Source organism: Pinus tabuliformis, chromosome 5_2 (genome assembly GCF_031772625.1).
Source record: "Pinus tabuliformis cultivar Carrire ecotype Pingquan chromosome 5_2, CPIR1, whole genome shotgun sequence".
In the NCBI taxonomy this organism is placed as follows: Eukaryota; Viridiplantae; Streptophyta; class Pinopsida; order Pinales; family Pinaceae; genus Pinus; species Pinus tabuliformis.
This window is the reverse complement of record NC_142306.1, coordinates 863920862-863942977: the sequence shown is the minus strand read 5'-3', so window position 1 is coordinate 863942977 and position 22116 is coordinate 863920862. Positions and strand designations below refer to the sequence as shown.

The 22116-nt window shown below is 35.5% G+C and overlaps 1 protein-coding gene across 1 annotated transcript; it reads left to right on the top strand.

Annotated features, from left to right (window-relative positions):
- The first annotated feature begins 20691 nt into the window (after positions 1-20691).
- LOC149162058 (wall-associated receptor kinase 3-like) lies at positions 20692-21303 on the top strand. The gene has a single exon (XM_089435087.1). It carries the CDS (start codon positions 20692-20694, stop codon positions 21301-21303), a length of 612 nt encoding a protein of 203 aa, XP_089291213.1.
- The last annotated feature ends 813 nt before the right edge of the window (positions 21304-22116 follow it).

The window sequence follows — 22116 nt, the reverse complement described above, 5'->3', positions numbered from 1 at the left end:
TTATTCACAGGTCCCCTCACTGCCAAGCACACAAATTGGAGCAGCAGCCTCCTCTTCAACCACCCCACAGCAAACTACAAGAGTTGCTGGAAAGATATCAGAAAAGGGAAAAGAGAAGGAGATGGAGGCAGAGAAAGAGATGGAGCAGGAGCAACAGCAGGAACAACAACAAAAACAACAGCAGCAAGCAGAAGGGCTGCAGCAAGGGCAGCAAGAAGAATCAGGACAGCAAGAGCAACAACAGCAAGAAGAACAAGGGCAGGAGCAGCTTGCCCAGCAAAAGAAAACAGTGGAGACTACTCAAACCACTGAAAGAACAGTGCCTACAAGACAAGACACTACATTTGATGCCTCGGTCCTCCAAACCCCTCAAAAGGAGGATACATTTGTCTTCAGAAAAAGGGACAGAGAGACTCCCTTGACATCCTCTATAGACCAAGGAGAGAAAAGGCAAAGACTCAATGACTTTCCAGAGGATGATATAGCGATAAGAGAAGCATTGGGCATGGGCCCACCCAGCAGAGAAACTTCAGCAAGTTCCTTCCAGCAGGAACAAGACAGGACCATGGGAGGGGAGGTCAGCTCCTCTAGCCAGCAGAAAGAAGGACAAGTAAGCATCAAGCAGCAGTTTATAGACATTAAGAGGAGGAGTGACCCTATCAAAGTACAATTGTATAATCACTTGCTAAACATGGCTCCTTCCAATCAGCAGAGACTTATGTCTGCTTTTGATGTAAGTGAAGGCAAATTGACAATGAGTCACTTTATGCCCACGGCACTCCGGCCACAATCCACTGCTGACTATCTTAGGACCAACCTAGAGGTCCTTGCCAAAGACATACACCCTATGGACAAAATTGAGCTGCATAAGCAAACTGGAGAAATGGTGTATGCTGCATTGGCCGACAAGAATTTGGACAATTATTAATTAACAAGCAGTCTGAATGCCACAGCTTCCCAGCTGGAACTAGAGAGGGCCTCTTCTCGGGCCAAAGACAACAGGATAAGATCCCTGGAGGAAATCATTATAGAAATTGGGCACAATCCCAATGACATCAAAGGGATACAAGAGATCCTGAAAATTAGAGATGCTGACATGGCTGCGCTAAGAAAGAAGATCAAAATTCCAGCCACTATCCATCCACAGACTGATGAGGTAGCAAAGCAAAGGTATGAGCAGGATTCTACTGCCCTGCTAGTTTCTATTTACAAAGAGCTTGTGAAGGCACAAGAAAAGTTGGGGCAATATGAAGCTATACAAGCACCTCTACAAGCATCATCAAAACAAGCACAAGAAGGGCAGACATCTCAGCCCCCTCCACAGGTCATCAATCTTGAGGAGACTGTTCCTATTTCTGTACCTCCACCTCAGCATGCTGAACAACCAGCCACATCTACTTCAGCAGCACCCATCAGCACAGATCAGAGCCTAGACATGCAAAAGCTAAAGAATGAAATACAAGTGTTGGAAGCCCAGATGACAGAGCTGAATGAAACTAAGGAACAGCTGGACAAGGTAAATGAAATGCATTATAAGACAAAAAGAGAAGTGGGAGAGAAGGCCAGGGAAATCAAAGCCCTTAAAGACAAGATCAAGGAGCTTGAAAATGAGCTCAAGCTAGATAAAATCATAGCTGAGATCAGAGCAATGATATGGTCTAATATTGGTAAATCCATCAACAACCAATGGCCATACGTTGAGACAATCCATGAGCAACTAGAGCTCATTCCAAAGGCACAGAGGGAAATCAGAACATCAAGGGCCTTATTGGGAAATATGTCTGAAATTGCTACAAGAATGATCAATGTGCTCAATCACAAAACAAGTTCTCAGCTGGCCACCATGGGAATTGCAAATAGGACTGAGACTATTCAAATGATCAAGAGGGTTCTTACTCTTAGAAATCTGGTACAGACATTGGACAGAAGAACCCAGGATATGCACACAGAGGTAAACAGGTTCATGGAGAGATTCCAGGTATTGCAGAATAAAGGACTCCCTAGCTTGCTGAACAGCGGAGGGAGGTTATTCACCCATGAACAGTATGCTAAAAGAGTGAATGTTTTTGCCTCAGCACAGGTCAATGAGAAGGCCAGCGCTTCAGAAGACACAGGGCCTATTACAGGACATATTTTCTATAGTAAGATAGAAAATCTACTTTTTGTAATGAATGAAATCAATCACTTGTTTGATGTAGCCCCAAATTTTTTCAAATATACAGAAGCTGAAGAGACAATGGAGGCCATCCTCAGGCATCATCTCCCTACACAGGAATGGTGGACAGATGCAATCCAGAGAATTTTGTAAACAGTAACTCATGCACCAACTTCTGTTTCTTCAGCAAATTTTGATGAAAAGAACAGTCAACAAAATCAGCAGGCATTATAAAATCAAAGCTGAGCCAACTCAGCGGATCTAGCGGCCAACAAAGCAGAAAAAGAGAACCACAGCTGGCAAGTCCGAGAACTCACTGCGTAGGCAAAAGTAAATGCGTACCTACAGGATTAATACAGAGTAATGCAACCGCCTCAGTGACTCCTAAAAGTCAAAACAATTCTCTGACAGATATAAAGGGCATTTACGCTGCATTTAACGTTGTAATAACTTCTTGCCTACTTTCTGAACACTACTGAAGATATTTTCTCTCTCTCAAATGACTCAATACCTGAGATATTTTGTATACATATTTCTATATAAACCCCTTCGCATAAGATAGCAAGGGTTGTTGTGAATTTCTCCTGAAGAGTCTGATATGCTGTAATTGTTTTCTGAAAGTTAATAAAGGAAGCAATGGAATTTCGTGGATGCTTGATGTGTTGAAGATGTTCTGTGCCTGTTCATGACTGCTGGATCCCTGCGTATCTTACCATGCAATAAGTCTCTGTAACTTTCTCCATGTTTAGTTTATTTTGTTATAGTTCCATATACATTATCTGATTTCCAATATTAATCAACAGAGAAAAAGAATAACTCACAGGATTTGCTCACTGAGCACCCTGAGTTCAGTCTATGTTGTTTATTAAATGTTTTCTTCAGATGTAATCTATATAAAGTGTGATTCTTAAGCTGCTGCACTTTCAGAATACATCTTTCATATTGACCACTGTCACAGGAATTCATACTTTGCTCCTGTGCTCTGCGTCCTCTTTCATCTCACCAACATAACAGAAAATTCTTAACAGATTTCTGCTAGTTGACATATATCATCACTCAAATTTTAACTTGTCTGTTAAATACACAATAGGCCTTGCAGTTAGAACACTACTCAACGTATAAGATCATCTCACAGCATTTAGACTCCATTGCCCAATGGAAACTCACAGTCAGAATAGTACATCATAAGACTTGAAAGAAATCCTTCAACCAAAACACAAACAAAACCTAAGCATCATAGCTAGCCTAAAACACAATTATAACAAAGATAAATCATACAGAGAGAGCCCTCTCTGGTTGCAGTTAGGCTAGGAACTGTAACCCAAAGATTGGTTAGTGGTTACCCCGGCCGTATTCCCTTGGGAGTCATAGGGAACAACCTGGGTGTTAACAACTCCCATACTCCTTCAGGGTATAACATATGTTTTTCCTAATCAAGAAAATAGAGGGAAAATGGTGATTAGTATTTAATATAATCAAAACATAAACGAGCACATGAAACCAAAAAATAGAAGGAAACGATAAAATTATCTTTCGGAGATGTTGAGGGCTCCCTCTAAAGCTTGAGGCATACTTACAAACATAAAAGAAAAATTTATCTCCCAAAAATATGTTAAAAACTATAAATTCTAAAACATCAAAAAGACAAAATACAATGTCTAGTACTAAATTCAAAGGACTTAGTAGTGCAAGTTAGCATCTTTGGATTGTTAGGATAGTCACTCCTGTAGTGACCCTTCTTATGACATTGATAGCATTCTACCTTGGACATATCTACCTTCCTTCTTGGTCCTTTTGATTTTTTGAAGTTTCCTTTATGTTGAGCAGTGTAGGCATTTGAAACTCCTTTAGAATTTGAAACTAGTGACATCCTTAATTATTCTTGGTTGTAGGCAGTCCATAGTTCTTCAAACATGGGAGCTTCCTTCCAACTATTAAGTCCTGCAACAAATGCACCCCAAGTAGGTGGTAATACTAATAGAGCAGTGATCACGAATTCTTTGTCTAGAGAAATTTAATCAATGACCAAAAGATCATTCCTGATTCTTTCTATGTTCACAAAGAAGGAGGACGCTATATCTTCTTTAGTCATCTTTGTGGTCCTTAGTTCATTCTTCAAGCTAGCTACTTGACCAATATTCTTAATAGTGAATAACTTTGAAAAGGCTTCATACATTTCCTGAGCATGATTGATGTTCACTATAAATGGGACAAGGTTGTCATTTACCCTTCTACCATTAGAGTCATGGCCACCATTTATAATTATTTTAACTTTACTTTATCAGCATTGCTGGAGTCATTAGTAGGATTCTTTACTTTTCATTTTACCATGTATAGAACCTTGTTCTTTTCAAGGATGAAGTCAATCCTCTTCTTCTAAGATCTGTATTTTGAGGCTCCTTAAAGTTTGTTCTCTCCCTTGATAGTGTTATACATTGTATTTGAATATAGTAGACTTCCTCCCTTGAATAATCCTTTTGAATGATTCCTCGATCAAGTGCTTGAGACTACCTTCTTCTTCTTTCTTCACCAAAGCTCTGATACGATGTTAGAAAATAAAAAAGGTAGAAAGATTTTCTTATACTTGATAATTACTTGTGATTTTATTGAATTCTTATTAGGTTTCCATATATCTTATTTCTTTTATTTCTGTTAGAGCCTAGATTGACCTCAGGCTGAAGGAAGGCAATCCTAGGATAACCACAAACCAAGCTTAACCTGGTAGCTAGCCCTACTAGGTCGGGAGAGGGACCTCTCCTTATGAATCTCAGTCAAGATGACTGGGTCAGATGGAATTTTAGGCTAGGTATAGTATCTTAGAGGATTTTTATTGAATTATTTTTGTTTTTTGTGGATCAAATGGGGCCAGGAAGTTTTGGGTCTAGGAAATTAGGTCGGGATGCAGGGTGTTCTATGGGGCAAGGTAGGCATAGGCTTTTACACTTGAAATTGAGTGAGGTGAGATGTCTAAGACTGGTGAGGAGCTGAGGACGGCAGGTAAAGATCATGTATCCTTCTCAAACAGTAGAAAACATAGAATATTGAATGATTTCCCAAGGCAGAGCACTGTAAACAATGAATTCTACCTATCTATCTTGATATCATTCAGTTAGAAGCAGTGAAATAGATTGTGGCATAAATAAAACACGTGAAACACTGATAACAAAAGAAGAAACTATGCAAAAGAACCATACCATGGGTATCCCATAAAAATAGCTGCAACTCCTATTAATTTCCTTGCCAAATTTCTTACAATGATGTACAATATTGTTCAGAGCATCCAAGTGAATCCAACCCTTGCAAATGAGAAAGAAAATACATAATATAGACATCAAAACTACTCAACCTAACCATCAAGGGTTGAATCCATGAGAAGAGGGGTTGTTTCAACCATTTCCCAACTAAGAACTAGAATATAGGCAGTCAAACAACTTGCCTCTATAAGTAAGGAAACTAATTCATTAGCCTCAAAACCACCTCTAACTAATGAATCTACCTTCTAACATTATTTTACCATCACATTTACATGCCATGTCATTAATTACATGAGTAAAATCATTCATGAGGAGAGAGAAAACAAATCCACAGTCAAACCAGGTGAAATTTTGATTTTCTGGGAAAACTGGTCAAAAACATAGCGCCACTGGTCAAAAGCGCAATGCCGCTTTACACCTAATTTTGGAGGCCTTACCCTTAAAAAAATTGAGCCCAAGATATCTCATTGGAAAGGTCTTCAAGTATAGGTTCTGGAACAACTAGAATTTTTGAATTTGGAGATCATTTCCCCCCTCAAAACTTGAATCTCCCAAGACTTCTTTTGTGTGTCCAAAAAGAGGTAGAGAGGTCATTTTTTGGTAGCTTTTGGACCTTTTGGTGACTTAGATTTGCCCCAAAACTTCTGAAACTTTCCAGGGTGTATGTCCTCATCATTATGAATCTAAAAGTACAAACTTTTTCTCCATTTGATGCTCCAGGAAAAAGTGCAATTCTGGTGGCGCTGTGCTTCTGGGCCAGTTTTCTGTGTTGAAAATTTGAAAATTTGAAAAATGCAAAAAAATATCCAAAACTTGCCCAAATTCGGGATGGGACACTGCCATCAGCTGCTTTGATGGGCTAGTGAGTCTTCATCTAATATTTCCAACCTATCTTGCTCTTTCTTTCCCTCTAAGGCTCTCCTCAACCTAGCTTTTAGCTTCCTAATCCTCATATTGCAGATTTTGTTGCGGGTCATGTAATGGTAGGCCATGTGTCAGAGCATCTTCTTATCCTGATTTTCCTTCTCAATTAGTCTCTCAATATGTATGTTGACCCTCTCAAGCCATGTTTCTCTATCATTTTCAATTTCTTTCTCAATAGGAGTAAATTTGACATGAGCCTCTTTGGCAATTTTCCTGTTTGCTCTGATCATTTGCAGCTCCATGAGGACTTTCTTGTCACTCAATTGTTTGTTTTCCTACTTTAAATATTTTATGATGAACTTGGCTCTCTCTAAGTTATCCGCCAAGGATTGTATTTCACCTTCTCTTTCTGGAATGATGAGGTCTTTGATGGTGTTTTCATCCTGAGCCTCCAAGTCAATAATTCCACTTCCATGATGAGTGAATTTTTGTTGTGCATCCTCATGCTCAATAAGGTAAAAATATCTTTCCTCCTCATCACCAAGATCTTCCTCTTACACCTTTTCCTTGCCTTTGTTCAACCTCTCAAGCTGTACCTGTTTTGTTGATGTAGAAGGCAAAGCCCCTTCCACGCCTTGTGGAGCAAACGTTTTCTGTGGACTGATGATGAAGGCAAATCCCCTTCCACAGCCCGTGGAGTAAACACTTGCCTAGTAGCTACAAAAATTTTCCTTCTGCCTCTCTGATATGTTAAATACACTAGCACCTCAACAATTTTGGTTTCCTTGGCCTCTTCCCTTGTTTCTCCATGGCTAGAAGGCCCACCTTCTTCTTGATGCACTGGTTAAGGGATTTGTGGACCCTTGAACATCTCATGAGCAATGAAAGTGTCCCATGGAATGTTAAGAAGGCTAAGTTGGTGTATAACAATGATTTTAATCAAAGAGTAATGATAAATGTTGTTCATCTGTTGGGGGTATGATTTCCTCTGTACAATATGTGTCCTTTTCTCAATGCTTCTAAACATGAAGTAAGGGATATTCAACATCTTTACTCTGGTGAAATCCATGAGGAGTCTAATATGATAGGCATACAACCGGGAGAACCTACCTTCACAAGTGAAGTACTTGATAATAATATTCATCAAAGGAACATACCTGTTTTCCAAAAACTTAAAGGGGAATAACCTCTTCACTTGATTTCTGTATTTAGCCTTGATATAGGGCTCATAGTAACTCTCATCAAGGTCCTGAATTTTGTACCATCTCTCACCAACATTAGGGATTCTAGTGGCCTCTGAAATGACAACTGATGATATTCTGAAGGTTACTCCGGCAAGTGTCATCTCATTGTTATGAAAATGAGTCACAAAAAGTGTGGCTAACTCATGCTGAAACTGAACTCTCTCCACCATCTCAAAAAATTCAAAACATGCTTGATGCTTGAAATAAGAAACTGCAAGTGGGTAGGCCTATAATTCCCTCAAGCTAGTGGGCTCCTCTCTAATGATTTTTCCTCCTTTATGGGGCTTCCTCTATTTCCTATGTCTCTCCATGGATTTGTCACTAAGTGTCTCTTCTTCATACTCATAATCACTATCTCTTTCCATTGTTTTCCTTTTTCTTTGAGCAATATGGTTATATATGGATAGTCATGGATAATTGATATGGAGGAATGGAATGAACAAAGTGTATGGATGAAGGGGTTTGGGAAAATTTGTGTGTGAATAGGGTTTAGGGAGAATGTATGTGGGAGTGGGGTTTAGGGAGAATGTATATGGGAGTGGGGTTTAGGGAAAAATAAAAAGTGGATAGAGTAAGAAAACAATAGTAGAGTGAGGATTTCAATTCATGAGACAATTTGTAGGGAAACTAGGGTTTTGCCCTAGAAACTAGGGTTTTGATTTTTGGGAGTGAAAAATCACAAAAACTTGATGTAAAAACCCTAAACCATAAGAGATTTTGATGTAATTACTTGCAAAAGAGGTAAACTTGGCAAATTTGAGGTGAAATTGGCATTTTGAGGTGATTTGGGGCTCTGCTGAACAAAGCACAACGCCACCTAAAGAAGCAAACCACTGGCCTGAAAGCGCAACACCCTTGTATTTTTACATAGCGGAAACTCGCTAGAAGCACAACACTCGGTTGAAAGCGCAGCACCACCTCTCAAAAGTGCAGCGTCGCTCCAAAACTCCAAAAACACAACACTTTTGCTATGTTTGCTCAATAACACTTGAAAATCGTCCTGTGCTCTCTTCTTGGCTCTTTAATCTTCAATAACGACACAATGGGATGAAAAATAGGAGGATGGGTTTATATAGTTTCACCTTTTGATTTTTTATTTGCGAAAACCCACTTTTATAATGTCTATTTGTCTTTTATAATGCTTTGTTTTTCATGCTTATTTTCTTTTGCTTGGCAAGTTAACTGATGCTCAAAATCACTTGATTTTTGCAGTGGTAGGTACTTGACAACATCAAAAGCTATAGGAGGAGCTTGGTAACAAATATTACATTTATAAACAATAAAATTACATCATGTAGAAAGATAAAAAAACATAATACTCTATTTTCACCTCAAAGCAAGTTTTGAGGTGAGAACTACATTAAGCTTTCAAAATAACAAATTATGACTTTACCCATCATTATTGGCCTCCTCATGTGCTTGTTGACCATTATTAACATATAATCACTGAATTTGATGATGGTGGAAACCCTAGGACCTAATGAGACCAAACCCTAGGATTTGATGAAATGGACTGCAAAATGAACATGAATCATGACTGAAAAGTATGAAAGAAGATCAGCAAGTACATATCATGAGGGAAAAACTAAATGTAAACTCTACCATCAGTGAATCCATGACCTAATGGAATGACTCAGCAGTATGGGACTCCTACCATGAGATGCAAAAGAGCAAATTTTGATCACTAATGGCAGTGTGAAGACACTGACACTAAAAAGTTCATCAAGCAATTACCAAAGAAAAAGCACAATAAAAAATGGACAATAGATATAAGCTCACAACTAGGGGAAAACCCAGTCACTAATTATTCCTTCAATATTTTTCCGGAGATATTCCAAGACTCTAGACCTTGACACAAAATTTCCTCCACACCAAGTCAACCTTCCTCTTCTCTTGCAGATGATCCTTCTTGACCTAGCAGTAGCAGCAGTAGTGGGAACACTTTCTTCGACCTAGTCACTTCTATCTTTCCTTGGAGACTTCGATCTTCACTGGAATACTTTGATCTTCTCTTATAAACTTCGATCTTGGCCCAGTACAACTTCCTAAGGCAACAACACCCATCAATAGAAACTTCGACATATAATGGCAACACCATCACACGACAGCTAGCTACAACATCAATAAGAGAACTTTGATCTCCCAAACTAGGGCACGTGAGAGAGAGAGTTATACCAAAGTTTCAATTTTCTTTCTTTCCTTCTCCTAGACCAAACTCACACTTCCTTTTCCTCCTTCTTCCAATTCACACTTTTTATAGATACAAGATATATCAAACTTTCTTTTGAGAGTGTGCTTCAAATGGAGTTTGAACCACTTCTTTTATAGTCCCTTGATGAGGTCGAATAACCCTCTTTGAGGTTGACTTGATCATCTTAAGGCCGACTTGGTGTGGAGTCAACATAATTCATATTTGACTCAATACTTAACCTTTTTACATGATTCAAAATCCTAAGAACAGTCACTTTAAAAGTACAATGACTCTATTGACTCAAAATAAATCCTAAAAATCCTCAATGGGGAATTTTACCTAAAACATGTTGACACAAGCATGAAACCCATGCTGCATTAAGTGATAATAATAATTATTTTCTTTATTCTTTTGACAAGTACATTACAAGATGACTGAAATACATTAAATGAAGACCGAACCTAGTTACGTTTTCCAAGAATTCCTCCACTTGTTCCACTTTAAAAGCTTTAGGATGCATGAGAAAGAATATAGTGATGCAATATGGATAGTACCTCCCAATTTTTGGAGGATTTTGGTCCCCAAAAGTTTCTATTTAATGAGGTGAGGACATTTTTCGTCGGCCTTCTATTGGGTGTACCATTTAGCCTTGGCTAGAAGCTATCATTTGAATCCAATTTTCCAAAGTTCATTCTGCCCCTTGTGTTTTTGAGACATTGCTACAAATATATAATGTCTATCAAATATGATTAAGCATTTGTTGCCAAATCCTCTAAAGAAGGTAGGACCTATTCCTCTTCCCAATCTGGCATGGAAAGCTCATAAGGGTTCAAATTTTTTACATTCACCATTGAGTAAATGCACATGTATGTGTGTAAATTATCTTAATAGGCGTTATCTCACACCTTATCCAATATATCAAAGGGTCCATATCATAGAGCATTGACTTTTTTACTAGGACCTTGTCGCCACTCTTTATTTACCTGTAACCACACTCTGTCTCGTACCTCAGAAAACTTCTTTATTTTCTGTTGATCATGCTTGGATTTGTATTTTTTGTATGACTACTATAGTGTCTCCTGTACCTAAATATGGATTTCCCTCATCTTCTCAACAATCTTTTCTTCCCTTAAGGCATCCCCTTTAATAACATTTGTTAGTCATCCGTGTTGTCCATATGCAATATCCAAAGGTGAAGGTGTAAAATATTCAAAACAAGTTTGAAATGGGGACTTGCAAATAGAAGTATGGACTACATTTTTATAAGAGTGTTGTATATATACCATATTTTTTTCCTATGTCTTCGAATTCTTCTGACTCTAACCCCTCTAAAGATGCATCAAATTCCTATTGACTACTTTTATTTTCACATCTTTCTGTGGATGGAATGTTATAGATCTCTTTAATTTTTTTTCCATATTCTCCCTTAATGTAGTCCAAAATGAGCTAAAAAAATTTGTGTCTCTATTTGAAATGATGCTACTCCATGTATCCCAAAGTGCACCCAGACTAGCTTAAAGAAGAAGTTAGCTAATTATTAGCATTAGAACATGCATCTTTCTAAGCCTATCAATTACCACAAATAGGTATTCATGTCCCCTCTTAGCTGATTGTAAACCTACCACAAGGTCGACGTAAATTCTTTCCCAAAGACAAGTGGGTACATGAAAGGGATGATATAGACCTTGTTTCTTGTTACTAGGCTTCCTAGTACAACAAATCATGCATCCTATTATAAACCTAGTTACCTCTTCTTGCATGAGATGCAAGTACACATACATCTGGAAGTTGGCCAATATCTTCCATATAGAAAAATTCTCTGCAACCTTGCAAGTGTGATCTTGTCTGATCAGTTGGAGTCATTCACCTTTAGGAACACATAACTTATATAACCTATAGAGTAATCCATTCTAGATATTATAGTCAATTTTTATATCACCATCATGTACATGACACTAGATTTACAACTACTAAAATGCATCCTTAAAGTCCCCATCCTATAGGTATGTCTCTCTATATCCATCATCTGTGAAAGGATGCATGTGCATAAGAGTTCCCAAAGTTATGATGTTTGATGTGGATGGACTTATAATTATTGCAATCAACTTGTTTATTCTCTCCTTCTTGTACTTGACCACTAAATGAAACTATCTTAGAAACCATATCCACTTGCAATGATTGGTCAACTATAGTTTACTCTATGCTTGTAGGTATTATAATCATTGATGATCTTTTTGGATTATTTTCTCCTTTACCATTATATAGTATATCCACTTCTTTGTAGCTTGCACCAGGGCATAGAGCTTCTTGTTGTACATAGATCAGTTGTGAACTGACACATGAAATACATTAGAATGGTTGCATACATGCCTTCTTCCCTACATGAAGACCACTTCCATAGGATACCCACTTGCACATGTCTCTACTTTGAGGGGCTCTTGCAAGTTTAATAATGCCAGAACTGGTGCTTAATTGATATTCGTTTTAAACTCTTGAAAGCCCCTTTTTTGGTCCTTTCCCCACTTGAAACTCTTACCAATCATTGTTATGACATGAAGCGGTGCTTCTATTGCTAAAAATGAGGCTATTAATTTCCTCAAGTACTATGCTACGTTGACAAAATTCCTAACCTCTAAAAAAATAGTAGGCATCGGCTACTTCATGATGGCCTCTACCTTGGTAGGATCTATCTTCATCTCTCCTCCACTGATCACATATCCTGGATACACCAAACATTATTATGCAAACTTACACTTCTTGAGATTTACTAGAAATTGTTGATCTTTCAATGTCTCTAGCACCTGCATCAAATGTGAGATGTGCTCCTTTGAGATAGGATTGTATACTAATATATAATCAAAATAGACAATAACAAAGTGAATCTATAAAAGGGAAAACTATATCAGTCATTAACCTCATAAATGTAGCTGATGCATTGCATAGGATAAACATAATGACTAACCACTCATACAAAACTTGCCTAGTTTTGAAGCCAATCTTTTAAATATATTTTTCTGTGGCTTGAGCTTGGTGATATCTAGACTTTAAGTCTATCTTGGTGAAGTATTTTTCTTGTTGCAGTTAATCCAACGTATCATCTATCTTGGGAAGGGGGTACTTGTTCTTGAGCATAATTTTGTTTAATGCCATGGTTGAAATTTTTCCCAGGCAGTTTTGAATTGGTGTCCTTTACACCTCAAAGTGCCTTAACAAAACACTAAGCATGTCTATTTTAAAATAGGGCTTCAAAAATTTTGATTTAATTATAAATAATTGTTAGGTGGATGCTATGGAGCTAATCTCCATAGAATATTTAAAAATACTCATAATATATACAAATTAAAGACTAGGATTTATTTTAAAAGTATTTTAATTTAATTATGAATAATTATAAGGTGGATGCCAGGAATCTAAACTTCATAGAATATTAATATTTTGAATAGCATACATAAATCAATCAAAGACTAGGATTTATTTTCAAAGTATTTTAATTTAATTATGAATAATTATTAGGTGGATGCCATGAATCTAACTTCCATAAAATATTTCAAGATATTTTGAGCACTATACACAAATCAAAGACTAGGATTTATTTTCAAAGTGTTTATGTCACTAGTTTATACAACTTTAAAAACACAATTTAATAAAAAAAAAAAACCAAATTATTAATTGGATTCATGAAGATTTGGACTTTGAATCTTATAGTTTATATAGTACTTCATGACAAAGAAATTACCAATTTCATTGTCTTTACCAACCATACATACTTTAAATAATAAAAATTATAACTATATCTTATTTTTGAATATTCTTCGGCCAAAATCACATAGAGATACTTTTGTGGACACGTTTTGAACCAACTAGTGTGGTTCATCATCACAACAAGTTGAATGAGCATATCTCACTTTGCACATTAAATAGATAGGGCAGAATATCCAATGACCCAATTTTCTAGACAAGGTAACGGCTAAAATGACAACAACTAGATTTGACCAAGAAACGGCTAGTTTGACTTTGATAAGGGGTAAAAACTTTATTTAAATAAGTTAATACGGTTATAAATGTAAGTGGACCATTATAAATATATATTAGAATTAATATATTATCATAAAATAAATTAATTTCAAAAGGTTATTATAAATATTAAAAATAGAGTGATCTATAAATAGTTAATTAAATTTTAATATAAGTTAAAGGGACATATATAATATATATTAAAATAAATTAACTTAAAATTGTTAGAATAAGTAAAACACAAAAAATACATTAATTTAAAATTGTTAGATATCAAAGTTCTTTTATAAATATTGGTTAGTTATAAAAAATAGAGTAATAGTTAATTATATTTTAGTTAAAATATAAGTTAAAGGAATTAAAATAAAATTAATTTTATATTCATAGTCAAAGAGTTTTTAGAAATATAAATATCAAGTGTTAGAAAAATATTAGAAATTAATTAATAGTCTATTTAAATAGTATATTAGTTTTAAATAATTATAAAATAGATTAGTTTTAAACTAATTTCATAAATTAATTATAAAAAAATTAAGTTTAAATTAATCATCAAAGAGTTTTTCTAAATGTTAGAAAAATATTTTAATAAATTAAAGTACAATTAGTTTATAAAATAGATTAATTTTAATTTAATTTTATCAATTAATTATAAAATAAATTAAGTTTAAATTAATCGTCAAAGAGTTTTTAAATGAATAAATACTAGAGAATTCAAGTGTTAGAAAAATATTACCATATTAAAAATTAATTAAAAGCTTATTTAAGGGAGGGGGGAAAAGGAAGAGAATGACTAGGAGGAGAGGGATGGGACCCAGCAACTACTGATCTTCCAGCGATCCTCTCTATTGAGATTGTTCGTCCTTTTCTCAATCTCAAGGACTTCCCTAAATTTCCGATGATGGAATTGCGACACTCTATCAATCACACTAGATTCCTCGATGCAGACATGATTGGTTTTCTCCACATGCTCTGCTAAAGTGGAAGACTTGGTTCTCATATGCTTAAGGCTAGCTGCGTGCTCACTAATCGTTTAATTATCGGAGCGACCAATCTCACCAATATAGGGCGTTCCACATGAACAGGGAGTAATATAAACCCCTTTCATGTCCTTGGGATCAATAGGATCCTTCACGAATCTTAGGGAATTACGAATGGTGTTAAGAGGTATAAAGGTTGTGGGGACATTACGCTTCTTAAGAATCCTCGCAATCTTGTCTGTGGTCCCTTTAACAAACAGAGGATGTACACCAAGAATCTGTTCTTTAGGTCCTATTTTGGTTAACGAATTCGTAGCAGCTTTGAGGAAAGCCTTTTGTCCCAAGTGTTTGATGTAACCGTTCTCCACAAAGACATTAAGGAGATGGGATTTCTCCTCCTCGAAGCTCTTTTCATCAGAGATCCTTAAGGCCCGAGTCGCAAGGGTGTTGAGAACCCCCAACTTCTAGGATGGGAAATGGTGGGAAATAGCATGAAGATACTGCTTCGTATGATTTTTCTTATGAAACACTCGGTGGGAGAGGGAACCATCCTTATTCTTAGAGATAAGAATATCAAGGAAAGGGAGGCAACCATCAACTTCTTGTTCCTTGGTGAACTTAATGGCCGAGGATTGACTATCGAGATGGTCAAAGAAGAGATCCAACTCCTCTTGGCCATGAGACAAGATGACATTAGTGTCATCTACATATCTTTTCCAAAGCTTGGGCAAAAGGCGCGCTGAGTTTAGAGCTTTAGATTCAAAATATTCCACAAAAAGATTTGCAACTACAGGGGATAGGGGTGAGCCCATGGCAACCCCAAAGGTTTACCCAAAGAACTCACCTTCAAAACTAAAAAAGGTTGAAGTAAGGCAGATTTCAACTAACCGAGCAGTATCAGGATCAGTTAGATGCTTGATCACATCCATGGCCTCATTTATATGGATGCACGAGGCCCTATAAATGAGGCCATGGATGTGATCAAGCGTCTAACTGATCCTAATACCACTCGGTTAGTTGAAATCTACCTCACTTCGACCTTTTTCAGTTTTGAAGGTGAGTTCTTTGAGCAAACATGTGGGGTTGCCATGGGCTCACCCCTATCCCTTGTAGTTGCAAATCTTTTTATGGAAGAATTTGATTCTAAAGCTCTAGGCTCAGCCCGCCTTCTGCCCAAGCTTTGGAAAAGATATGTAGATGACACTAATGTCATCTAGTCTCACGGCCAAGAGGAGTTGGATCTCTTCTTCGACCATCTCAATAGTCAATCCTAAGCCATTAAGTTCACTAAGGAACAAGAATTCCATGGTTGCCTCCCTTTCCTTGATATTATTATCTCTAAGAATAAGGATGGTTCCCTCTCCCACCAAGTGTTTCGTAAGAAAACTCATACGGAGCAGTATCTTCATGCTAGTTCCCACCATTTCCTGGCCTAGAAGTTGGGGGTTCTCAACACCCTTGTGACTCGGGCCTTAAGGATCTTTGATGAAAAGAGCTTTGAGGAGGAGAAATCCCATCTCCTTAATGTCTTTGTGGAGAACGGTTACAGCAGACACTTGGGACAAAAGGCTTTCCTCAAAGCTGCTAAGAATTCGTTAACCAAAAGAGGACCTAAAGAACGGATTCCTGGTGTACATCTTCCATTTGTTCAAGGGACCACAGACAAGATTGCGAGGATTCTTAAGAAGCATAATGTCCCCACAACCTTTAGACCTCTTAACACCATTCGTAAGTCCCTCAGATCTGTGAAGGATCCTATTGACCCCAAGGACATGAAAGGGGTTTATATTATTCCCTGTTCATGTGGGACCCCCTATATTGGTGAGACTGGTCGCTCCATTAATCAAAGGATTAGTGAGCACGCAGCTGACCTTAAGCATATGAGAACCAAGTCTTCCACTTTAGCAGAGCATGTGGAGAAAACCAATCATCATGTCTGCATCGAGGAAGCTAGTGTGATTGCTAGAGTGTCGCAATTCCATCACCGGAAATTTAGGGAAGCCCTTGAGATTGAAAAAAGGCCGAACAATCTCAATAGAGAGGATGGCTGGAAGATCAGCAGTTGTTGGGTCCCAGCCCTCTCCTCCTAGTCGTTCTCTTCCTTTTCTCCCCCTCCCTTAAATAAGCTTTTAATTAATTTTTAATATGGTAATATTTTTCTAACACTTGAATTCTCTAGTATTTATTCATTTAAAAACTCTTTGACGATTAATTTAAACTTAATTTATTTTATAATTAATTGATAAAATTAAATTAAAATTAATCTATTTTATAATTAATTAATATACTATTTAAATTGACTATTAATTAATTTCTAATATTGTAATATTTTTTAACACTTGATATTTATATTTCTAAAAACTCTTTTACTTTGAATATAAAATTAATTGTATTTTAATTTATAAAAATATATTAAAATATTTTTCTAACATTTAAAAAAACTCTTTGATGATTAATTTAAACTTAATTTATTTTATAATTAATTTATGAAATTAATTTAAAAATAATCTATTTTATAATTATTTTAAACTAATATACTATTTAAATAGAGTATTAATTAATTTCTAATATTTTTCTAACACTTGATATTTATATTTCTAATAACTCTTTGACTATGAATCTAAAATTAATTTTATTTTAATTCTTTTAACTTATATTTTAATTAAAATATAATTAACTATTAGTCTATTTTTTATAACTAACAAATATTTATATAAGAACTTTGATATCTAACAATTTTAAATTAATTTATTTTTTGTGTTTTACTTATTCTAACAATTTTAAGTTAATTTATTTTGATATATATTTATATATGTCCCTTTAACACTCTATTTTTAATATTTATAATAACCTTTTGAAATTAATTTATTTTATGAGAATATATTAATTCTAATATATATTTATAATGGTCCATTTACATTTATAACCGTATTAACTTATTTAAATAAATAAAGTTTTTACCCCTTATCAGAGTTAAATAAGCCGTTCTCTGCCCTATCTACTTAATGTGCAAAGCGAGATATGCTCATTTAACTTATCCTCACAATGAACCACACTGGTTGGTTCGAAACGTGTGGACAAAAGTATCTCTATTTTTGCCGAAAAACCTTCAAAATTTTGATATAGATCATAGAAACCTAAATTCTATAACTATATCTTATGTTATTTAAAAATTATAACTATATCTTAAGTTACATGTCAATTTAATATATTTAAATTAAATAATAAAAGTTAAAAATTTTATCCAAAAATTATAATTTTATCTTATGTTACATGTCAATTTAGTATATTTAAAAACACAATGGACGCCAAAAAAATTATATCGTCGGGACGCTGCACAATTGCATCATCTCACTCATTTTTATTTCAAAAACCTACAATCTCTGCCCTATCCTAAATTTATTTTTAAAATGTACAATTGCAAGACACATGCATACTACAGGACCAATCATCTCCGCCAAGTCGTAATCTGAGCTACGGTAAACGAAATTCCAGAGTGTGAATTTGATTCCCCAGTGGGGACAACGCATTTTCGTAGGTAACGGGTCAAACGCGGATTTCGCTTGATCGCTCATTGCTATTTGTTCGCTGCATCGCTCGCTGTTCATTGTTCCCGCACAATGCGTTTACGCAGCAAAGATCAGAATTACAGAAATCATGGCATCGATTGGCATGGTTCTTCCCCCTACCAACGGTACCGCGAGTTTTACATCCGTCGCCATCGCTTTCATCCCTCATGGGTTGCAACGATAGCGCATTATTTTTCTGCTTATTTTTCTGCTTTTGTTTGCCCACCATTTTCTTCCAACTCGCACCGATATGGCTTCTCCTGCCCCTGCCTCGAGTTTGCCCACCTCTTTCTTCCCACTCGCACCGATATATTCTCCTCCCCCTACCAATGTTGACGGGACAATAGCAATCCCCATCGCCACTGTTGTAATTGTAGTGGTAGTGTTTATTGTAGTGGTTGTGCTTAACGCTGCCCGCAAACGCAAAAACCCTAGCGGGAACTTTCTCGAAGTGACCATACATCCACAACCCAACGCAACTGAACATCCAGCGAACCCTATTGGGAACTATTTGGAGATGGATCTTATAGACTTACGCTCACACACAGTGGAAGAACTGAACTGGTTGGAGGAGGGCATAGGAATATGCACATATACAAGGGAGGAACTGGCCAACGCCACTAACAATTTCACAACAAAAGTTGGACAGGGCGTCTCTGGATTTGTGTATCGTGCCAATTTACCAGGTAATCGGGTGGGCGCCGTCAAGAGAGCAACGAATTTAGATCCCACTTTGTTCAAACAGGAATTGTCTGTGCTCCTCAGACTTCCACGTCATCCTCATCTGGTGGATCTAATCGGATTGTGTTTACAAGCAGGTGTGCTCTTATTCCCTTCTTTCGCAATTACCTTAGTTTACAATATTGCCAAAGACACTGTCATCGGGTCTTAGTTCAGTGGTTGGAACCCCAATTTCTTTTCCCCTCGGGTCTAATTTTTGCAAAATATATGTTGCCTAAGTTGATTTTGAATTTCAAAAATATTTTGAAATGTGATGGATATGAGGAAAGTCAACTAATTGATATTACTAATATTTTTATTTGATCCAAAATATTACCCAATTTTCCTCCACTTAAAAATATTGACCATTATAATAAATTGTTTCTTGGATATTTTGAGATCTTAATCCTACATACATAAACAAAATGAAATAATTAACCTTTCCCAGGTTATTCGGATCCCAAAATATTCCCACTTAAAAGATGCCCATGTTAGTTGGATCCCACAATATTCTCACTTCAAAGATGCCCATGTTAGCCATTGTGAAAAGTTCTGTGTTGGATGTTGGCTTACAGGTTGTTAACATTTGGTACAAGCTCTCATATCATTAATTCTTCTCAATTTCAACTTCTTCTTTTTTTGAGGTTTTGTGTATCCTCTTAATGTGAAGATATAATGTTCATGTTAGCCATTGTGAAAAGTTCGCTTTTGGATGTTGGATTATAAGTGGTTGGAATTTGGTAGAGGCTCACAGATTATTAATTCTTTTCAATTTCAGTGTTTTTTTAGTTTTTGTGTATTTTTTAATTTAAAAATATAATTTTTAATTAAATGATTAGCATTTGTTATTTGATTTACATTTTTTGGAAAATTTTCAAAATATTAGATTAAATAAAATTTAAATTTCTTATTTCAATCATTTTCTTTACATTTTAAACTAAGCACATAAGAGAATAAATATAAAAAAACAAAAACTTAAAATATTTGAACTACACTCAACACACATACTAGCTTATCGGTTATATATCAATTTTTGAAATGTTATATATCAATTTTTTTCAAAGTTAGAAAACATTTGTAACTCCAATTTTAATCTATCTTTCCAATATAAATACAAAATTAAAATAGAGTCAGGATTCATAATAAAGTTAAAACTAATTACTCTATTCTACAATAACATACAGAGTGTAGTCAAATAGAATTGAATATTCCATAAATTTATCTATTAAAATTTTCAATTTAAAACTTATTATTAAGTGAATCTAAGATTTTTATATATATGAAAAAATATAAATTCAAAATTAAAAGAAATAAACAATAAACACTTTCCTAAACTTGTACAATAAAATTTCAAATACCTATAATTTTTTATCAATAATATAGATTTTGGTTTTCCATCTTTCATAAGATTGCAATATAAGTTTTATTACCTTGTATTATTATTTAATCAAAATAAATAAAATGAACCATCAAATTTATTCTCACATAATTTTTTATTAGAATGAAATATATATATATAGATATAGATATATATAATCCTTTTATAAAATAATTCCATTGCTATATTTTTCTCTAAACAATTCTGTGAATGATGCATCTGCAGGTGAGCAAATTCTTGTGTTCGAGTTCATTTCCAAGGGAGTTTGTATGATCGAATTCACACGGAGAGAGGTCTGGGAAGTCCATTATCTTGGCCATCTCGTATGGTCATAGCCCGTCAGGTTGCTGTGGCATTGCAATACCTTCATGAAGAAGCAACGCCCCCGATATTGCACCGTGATGTTAAGTCTGCAAATGTTTTGCTGGTGGAGGATAACTATGCTAAATTGGCTGATTTTGGACTGTCAAAGTTAGGCCCAAGAGACAATCAGTTTACAGTCACTGCTGTTAGAGGGAGTTATAGTTACATGGATCCCCAATACGTGAGAACACGAAGATATTCAGCTAAAAGTGATGTGTATAGCTTTGGTGTGCTTCTTCTCGAACTAATTACAGGTTTAAAAGCACTACATGAAGACACACCTCTGGCAGAATGGACTCAGCCATATCGTTTCAGAGAAGACATTGACATATTCATGACAGTTGTTGATCGAAATTTGATAGATCGCATTAACATTGTTGATCGAAATTTGATAGATCGCATTAACACGATGGAGCTACAGAACATGATCCAAATTGCTAATCTCTGCTTACGCGACATTACTGAAGAGCGACCTTCAATGAGGGAGATTGTGAATATGATGCAGAATCGAACTCAATGCGAGATCACTAATGCGAGATCATTAAGAGGATTAAGAATATATTACAGAATGTAAGATCTGAAGCCTTGTGTTTAGTAACTTTTGAGTTCGAATTTTAGGGGAGAGCATGATGTACCCAGATATGGTAAAATCTTGCTTTTAGGCTTTCCACTTTTTTGTGCAGTGTTTTTCCCTAGTTTTTCACTAAACTTGTGGAGCTAAATTCTACCTTTCATTTAACATAATCTTTCTCTCTTATTATCCTATTCTCACTCACGTATTCTTTCTCATCATTTCTCAAAAACAAAATATTTATTCATCATATTTAATTACATAATCAATCAAATTAAATCTTGATCTCCAAAAAGCAATACCTACTTGGAAAACTGCCTAACAACTACCCAAAAAGTTTTAGGACAATAATCACAGTATAAAAATAATAATGTCTCCGAAAATAAAAAAGTAAAACACAAGAATATCACAAAAAAACTAATGATACTATCAAATAAATTTATTAATATCTCTTCAAGATAACACACTTAATTGTATTACTTTGTAATTTATAACTAATAATACACCTTGACCACACTTAATTGTATTACTGATTTATTTATAATTTATAATTAATAATATGCCTTTGACCATAATATCTCATGGATTTAACCTAAGCCAGCTCTACCAACGGCGGCGATGAAACTTTCCACACTCTTTCACAGTGAGACATAGACATAACCATAATTAAGTGATGAAGTATTATGATAATGTAATTACATACGCTAATATTTTTATGGATTTAACCTTACTAGTTTGTAATTTATAACTAATAATATGCCTTTAAGTGTGAATATGCATGTTTGACCATAATATTTTATGGATTTAACCTGAGCC